Source organism: Salvelinus alpinus, chromosome 18, assembly GCF_045679555.1.
Source record: "Salvelinus alpinus chromosome 18, SLU_Salpinus.1, whole genome shotgun sequence".
In the NCBI taxonomy this organism is placed as follows: Eukaryota; Metazoa; Chordata; class Actinopteri; order Salmoniformes; family Salmonidae; genus Salvelinus; species Salvelinus alpinus.
Window position 1 is genome coordinate 27,027,438 of NC_092103.1, and position 8,021 is coordinate 27,035,458.

General features: G+C 42.9%; 1 protein-coding gene across 1 annotated transcript; it reads right to left on the reverse strand.

Moving 5' to 3' along the window:
- Positions 1–488: 488 nt before the first annotated feature.
- On the reverse strand, positions 489–2,664 carry LOC139544076 (chloride channel CLIC-like protein 1). The gene has a single exon (XM_071350811.1). It carries the CDS (start codon positions 2,635–2,637, stop codon positions 1,429–1,431), a length of 1,209 nt encoding a protein of 402 aa, XP_071206912.1. The 5' UTR covers positions 2,638–2,664; the 3' UTR covers positions 489–1,428.
- Positions 2,665–8,021: the final 5,357 nt, after the last annotated feature.

Here is an 8,021-nt window from a genome sequence, read left to right on the forward strand (position 1 = left end):
GATCTGAACACTTTCCGAATGCACTGTAGTTGCTACAAGATATGTGTTGAATTGGCTATCTAGTTAGTTTGGTCTTTATTTTACAGGCTAGGCCTACCTGCTGCAATGTCTCCCGGCCCACTCGCATACATGCAGCCGATGCGCAAACCATGACTTTTACAGGATTTTCATGACCATATGAAGCCTGTTTGCTATAACTCACTAATTAGCAAGGAATATCAACAAATGTGCACACGTGGCTACACACGGATCTCGCAACCAGGGATGATTGAAGATCCTGCTCAGATATTGGGAGAACAGCAATACATTGCATCCAGACACCACTGATCCTATTCTGATCAGGGCACCTGTTTGATAGGGTGATGTAAACTCAAATCTATAAATGTTAATGTCGAGCCCTAAACACACAGAACATAATTCACATCATTTCAGAAGAGAAGGCGAGTTGCCACAAAACAGTGACAGGATTATTGCACAACATACATACGTCATTCATAAACATGGGTGTTATTCACGTGTTGACAGTACATGCACATTGACCAGGCACACAAACAAAAGCACAATGGTGGTAAGAAAAACACGTGAAAGAGACAGCAAAAACAAAATTGGGATAACAAATTTAAAAACACTGAATCAGCTGATTTAAGAGAAGGTACTATTTACCAATTTATGTAGAATCTGAATCATCCCATGTAAAATGCTGTGGTTGGCATTTAAACATACAAGGACAGGGGGCTTACTGACTGTACCCAGAAACAGTTTCCAATATCCATTAGCATACCGCTTAGAATGAAGCCTATGTGTTGGCCTAACAGACCTGCTACACTGGATGTGCTACTTAAGCTGAGCATGAGCAGCGACTGACATGCTCTCATTGTTGTCAATGAAACCTGCTACACTGGCTGCGTTAGCAGGGTGGGTCTGAAGTGTAAAATTACTCTTTGGTTTGTGTTTCAAGAATTTGTCATGTTGCTCGTGCCCGAGACCACTTGCTGGAGTGGCATGCACTGGGCTGGGGCGACCTGCAGTATACTCAGCCTGGTGCTCAGCCATGCTGTCAGATGCCACGTCCTCCTCATCTGGTTTGGCTTTAGCTTTCACTGGAGAGGGTTTAGCTTTCACTGGAGAGGGTTTAGCTTCTTGCGAGTCATTGCCTTCTGTTGTGGATCCAACTTCAACTGGTTCTTGTTGCATCTCTGCCTGGATGTCGGTATTACCCTCTACCGTTAGCGGGTTGGTATCCTCTGCATCGGTGAAATCGTCCCAACACTCTGAGATAATCTTGTCCTCGCTGTACCGCCCGTCGGCGTTCCTCAGGGTCTCCACGTACCTCCTGGTCGGTTCGTTTCGCGCCCTGTGGGGGGGCTCCTCTGGCCGACGTAGGTCCTGTCCTGAGCCCCCTGGTTGGCTGCTGGTCCTAGTCGGCGTTTAAGCGGGAGAGGGGAGCATTGAGGGGCGTCCCCCCCCTGCCACTGTGTTGTCGTCTGTCACTCTCAGACGAGCCGCAGGCATGGGCTGATCCAAGGCTGGGGGAGAGGGGTCCCTGGGCCCACCGACACGCAGCGGTCTGGTGATGCCATGCTGGATAGCGGCCTGGGCGCTGCCATACATGAAGACCAGGATGGAGAGCACGATGGTGAGGAGCACAGGGATCTGCAAGGTGACTGGTAGGTCCTTGAGGAGGGCTCGTAGGAACTCGCTGATCCCCTGACCAATGTGCTTCAGAGGCTCCGTGAAGAAGGTGGTGATGGTCATAGTGATAGCCTTAGTTGGTGGTACAAGAAGGATGGGGTTGACCATGAGGACTTCGTAGTACATCTTACAGGGGTCGTCTTGGAGAGTCATGGCACCTCTGTACCAATCTTTCAAGTTATCCCACCAGTCAATTTTCTTCCTCCCAGTGCATTTTGCGTCGACGCCCTCCATCTTCACCATTTTGTTTTGGTGCTCAGCAAAGGCAATCTTGTAGAGATAGAACCAATTCCAGACCAGACTGATGAGGAAGCAGATGGCAAAGATTCTCTTGAACTGGACAAACCAGGAGACTATAGACCACAGCTCGCTGCAGATGATGACCACTATGATTAAGACAAACACAGACACCTTCATGACTGTGTCGATCTCCACACCAAAGGTGTCCTCAAAGTGCCATCTCCAGGCCTCGTAGTCATGTGGTTTGAGATCCACCAGGATCTGGCTGAGGGCATTGTCCAGAGCCCCCGTTCTCCAGGTGTCCATTCCCTCCAGAAGCTTCCGGATCTCCGTCACCGCTTGCCGAGACAGTTTCACTTTGGCGTCGTAGTGGATATCGTTCTTGAGATCGGTGGGCAGGCCAACTTTTTCAATCTCCTTCAGAAGCTTGGTGAGGAATCGCTTGAACACTGGGTTGCTTGACGGCTGCTGTGCAACCTGTGTAATCTTCTTCTTGTACTCTTCAATCTCTTTTTGTAACCCTTCCACTTTGTTGTTGCACTCCCTTTCTTCCATTTGATCCAAATCCTGGCTGTATTCCCTTCTTTTGGTGGGTACATTAGGGTAATTGTTCAGCTCAGCAGGCTGAGCCGGCTTTCTCATAGTCTTTGAGCTTGCATCGTAGTTCAACATATCATGCGGATCAAGCCATTCGTCGTCGTCCATCTGCCCTTGAGCAACCAGCAATAGGCTGCACACCTATTGCTGGTTACCTATTACCAAAATACTCATCCTAAAACATTTCTGAAAAATACACAGCCTACAGCAATTGAAAGACAAAGATCTTGTGAATCCAGACAATATTTCAGATTTTCTAAGTGTTTTACAGGGAAGACACAATATGTAAATCTATTAGCTAACCACGATAGCAAAAGACACAACTTTTTTTCTCCACCATTTTTTTCCTGCATCAGTAGCTATCACTAATTCGACTAAATAAAGATATATATAGCCACTAACCAAGAAACAACTTCATAAGATGACAGTCTGATAACATATTTATGGTATAGGATATGTTTTTTTAGAAAAATGTGCATATTTCAGGTATAAATCACAGTTCTACATTGCAGCTGCAATCTGAAATAGCGTTGGAAGCAGACGGAATAATTACAGAGACCGACGTCAATTACCAAAATACTCATCCTAAAACATTTCTGAAAAATACACAGCCTACAGCAATCGAAAGACACAGATCTTGTGAATCCAGACAATATTTCAGATTTTCTAAGTGTTTTACAGCGAAAACACAATATATCGTTATATTAGCATACCACATGAGCTAACATCACACCAGCATTAAATCAAGGCAAAAGGGGCGATAACGTTATCGCCACCAAAATATGTTAATTTTTTCACTAACCTTCTCAGAATTCTTCAGATGACAGTCCTGTAACATCATATTACACAATGCATATAGAGTTTGTTCGAAAATGTGCATATTTAGCATCACAAATCGTGGTTATGCAATGTAATCTGTCAAAACATGGCATGCATTCGGGCCGGCGCCATCTTGGAAAGGCACCTATGTTTACGATTATTTATCGATTAGATTGACTAAAAAAATACAGGTTGGACAGCTAATGAAAGATGCATTGGTTATTAATGCAACCGCTGATTTAGATTTTAAAAATTTACGTTACTAGACATACATTGTGAGTTACAGCCAGACTTGTGCCGCAAAAAATGGCTGACAACTGCGTTTACATTTTTCCACATAAATACGGAATAAAATCATAAATAACTCTTACTTTTGGACAAGCTTCCATCAGTATCTTGGGCAATGTGTCCTTTGTCCAAAAGAATCGTTGCTTTGTTGTAAAACGACCTCCTCAACTTCGGAACTAGCAGCTAACGATAGCTACACGGCACACACATGCCCAAATCCTCAAACGCAATACTAAGGAAATTCAGAAAAATAGCAATATACTCGCATAAACTGATATAAATCGGTTTCAAATAACTTCGTTATGATGTTTCTAACACCTATATCGAATTAAATCACAGACGGATATATCTTTGATCAATAACGAGAGCTTTTGAGCATGCGATTCTGATGTCCTCCCTTGCGTCCTGGCGAGCGTCGAAAAGAAGGGACATCTCACTCCATTCCCTTTTATAAACTCTGACAAACACGTAGAGACACCATTCCACTTCTCATTGGTTACTGACATCCAGGGGAAGGCGGGTGCAGTTCATGTCAAGCCATAGGGCACACACAGAGTTTTAAACTGATCCGAGATCAGAGACTATTTTTCAGAGCTTCGCATGTCCTGTCATGAGTTTCGCTGTAGAAAGAGTTCTGGTTCACCCACAGACATAATTCAAACGGTTTTAGAAACTAGAGATTGTTTTCTATCCAATAGTAATAATAATATGCATATTGTACGAGCAAGAATTGAGTACGAGGCAGTTTAATTTGGAAATGTAAAAAAAAAAAAATGCTAACAGCTCCCCCTATTGACAAAAGGTTAACCGAAAGGTTGCTGGATCGAATCCCCGAGCTGACAAGGTAAAAATCTGTTGTTTTGAGCAAGGCAGTTAACCCACTGTTCCCTGGGTGCTGTGGATGTTGATTATGGCAGCCCCCTGCACCTCTCTGATTCAGAGGGGTTGGGTTAAATGTGGATAATGCATTCAGTTGTACAGTCTGAGCAAACAATGAGAGAGAAACAACAACTTGTCAGATGGTGCATTGGAGACTGATGTATTCCTGTCTTTTCATAATATTATAGCAGATCTACATAAAAGACCAAAAAGACAGCTGTGGTGGCACTCTTCATTTCTTGGGTCTTCTGTGGTACATATAAAGACCGCTACAGAAGAGCAGGTGTCCTTAGTGTTTTGTACACTCAGTGTATATCAATGAAGTGGGACCATGTTTGGATACATGGAAACGGATCAGATTGAACACATGGGAAAGAGAGGTGATTTCTGGACACGTATTGTCTTGTTACTCCTCATTTGAGGCCAGGTAAGAGCTACATAATCCGCCATCCGCTAATAGTGGTGAAGCGTTAAGTCTGGTAAGATGGCTACAGGCTTGATTTTAAAGTCACTTTACAACAGCCAAGGTAGCAAATCATAACAACACACTTCTCATCGGGTATGCTGTTTTAGGTATCAGCTAATGACATGACTGTTGAAGTCTCAGCGGTTTTGTGCAGTACTGTACCTCTCAAAGTGTGCACCAAAGGATTGCTCTCTATTGTGCAATACTGAGACATAATTCTAAAGATTTGAAGGATCTTTTAAATTGAAGGATTACCATCTTGAATGTGTCCATTCATCCTGGGTAAAAAGCGGATTAATGGTACAGGATTACTGGGAATGTTCTGGATCATTGAGTGTATCTGTTTTGACTCTCTGAACAGAAGGGATCATCTTCATCTGATCCCAGAATACGTTTCCATTGAAATGTGTTGGTTGTGTATATTCTCAAGGGTCATACAAAGAATCCAAACATTTTTCAGGCAAGTCTAGAATGTTCTTCTAGAGAGGTATCGTTGTGATGACAAGCTCACAAGAACAGGATAGAACAATCAGTTTTAGAACAATCAGTTTTGATGTGTCATGTTGTCAGTCCTCAGATTATGGAAAAGGTTTCTATCCCAATTATGATCAATTGGTGACATGCCTGGTGAGTATGCAGGCCATGGAAGAACTGTGACAGCTTCCAGGAATTGTGTACAGATCCTTGCGACATGGGGCCGTGCATTATCATGCTGAAACATGAGGTGATGGTTGATGGATGAATGGCACGACAGTGGTCCTCAGGATCTGGTCACGGTATCTCTGGGCATTGAAATTGTCATCAATAAAATAAAATAGTGTTCATTGTCCGTAGCTTATGCAAGCACATACCATAACCCCACCGCCACCATTGGGCACTCTGTTCACAACATTGACATCAGCAAACCGCTCACCCTTGTGGGCCACTGTTGGTAAGCAGAACTGGCGCTGTGGGATGAACCGAGGGATTCATCCACGAAGAGCTCATTTCTCCAGCGTACCAATGGCCATCAAAGGTGAGCATTTGCCCACTAAAGTTGGTTACGAAGCCGAACTGCAGTCAGGTCAAGACCCTGGTGAGGACGACAAGCACGTAGATGAGCTTCCCTGAGACGGTTTCTGACAGTTTGTGCAGAAATTCTTCGGTTGTGCAAACCCACAGTTTCATCAGCTATCTGGATGGCTGGTCTCAGATGATCCCTCAGGTGAGGAAGCCGGATGTGGAGGTCCTAGGCTGGCGTGGTTACATGTGGTCTGTGGTTGTGAGGCCGGTTGGACGTACTGACAAATCTTCTAAAACAACATTGGCGGCTTATGATAGAGAAATTAACATGAAACTCTCTGGCAACAGCTCTGGTGGACATTCCTGCAGTTAGCATGCCAATTGCATGCTCCCTCAGAACTTGAGACATCTGTGGCTGTCAGTTGTGCGTAACTGGTGGCAGGGAAGTAAACGCAGGAGAGCAGATTTTGGTAAATAGCCGGAGCCATTTAATGTACATAACTACCGGCATACAAAAATAACAAAACACATGGGCACAAAACCCGTATCGCACCAGTCACATAAAGCACACGTACTTACAAAAAACAATTCCCGACAAGGACATGGGGGAAAACAGAGGGGAAATATACAACATGTAATTAGGGAATTGAAACCAGGTGAGTGAAAACAAGACAAAACAAATGGAACATGAAAAATGGATCGGTGATGGCTAGAAGACCGGTGACGTCTACTGCCGAACACCGCCCGAACAAGGAGAGGAACCGACTTTGGCAGAAGTCGTGACAGTGGCATTGTGTTGTGTGACAAAACTGCACATTTTAGAGTGGCCTTTTATTGTCCCCAGCACAAGCTTCTTGATATGCCACACCTGTCAGGTGGATGAATTGTCTTGGCAAAGGAGAAATGCTTACTAACAAGGATATAAACAAATATGTGCTCAAAATTTGAGAGAAATAAGCTTTTTGTGTGTATGGAACATTTCTGGGATCTTTTATTTCATGCTCATGAAATATGAGACCAATACTTTACATGTTGGGTTTATATTTTTGTTCGGTGTAAATAAAGTGTTACCAGTTACCACTGTAGCTTACTGTTTAGGGACTGTGGTTTATTAAGAAGCAGAAGGGAGAGGGCAAACAAGGGGTATATCTGTATCCTGTCTGTTTAATCATGTATTGACAGGGCCTCAGGGAATGACTTGATTCTGCTGTTTAGCAAATGTCCTGACATTTCACTGTGTCATTGTAGAAAGACACAATGGAATAAAGCAGGATAAACTATGGCTGTATTAATGTGAACTGTAATGAGAAATTAAGGTTTTGGAGGAATTCTGTCATAAACTATTTTCAATTTGATTTTGTGCCAAAATATTTTATTGAACAGTAAGACGGGAGTTTCATATGTACAGTTTTATGTTAGATATCACAAAATATATACTATTTCCTCTGATACTGCATCTTTGGATTTGTCATGTTGTCATTATTAACTGACCTCAATCAATTGTGATAATATCATACTTCTGTTTTTCTCTTGGTGTATCACCGCATCCAGGGTTGGGGAGTAACGGATTACATTTAATCAATTACATGTAAGGGGTTACAAAAAAACGGTAACTGTAATCCGTTACATTACCAGCAAAAATATTGTAATTAGATTACAGATACTTTTGAAAAACAACATAATTAGTTCAAGGATTACTTTTAAATTCAGAAAGCATGTTTGCGAGAATTTTTTTTTTTTACACTTCTCTGTTTTCTCAATGACATTCAAATCAGCATTGAAAAAACTTTGCAAGTTTGTTCCACCTGAGCGAGTCTGACCACAAGTCAGAGACCACTATAATGACTGTCACGTTCCTGACCTGTTTTCTCTTGTTTTGTATGTCTTTATTGGTCAGGGCGTGAGTGTTGGGTGGGCAGTCTATGTTTTCTATTTCTATGTTGGGTTTTGTGTTCGGCCTGGTATGATTCTCAATTAGAGACAGGTGTGTATCGTTTGTCTCTGATTGAGAGTCATACTAAGGCAGCCAGGGTTTCAC

Coding starts and splice junctions, on each gene's coding strand:
- LOC139544076 (XM_071350811.1), bottom strand. CDS start 2,637: ATGGACGACGACGAATGGCTTGATCCGCATGATATGTTGAACTACGAT.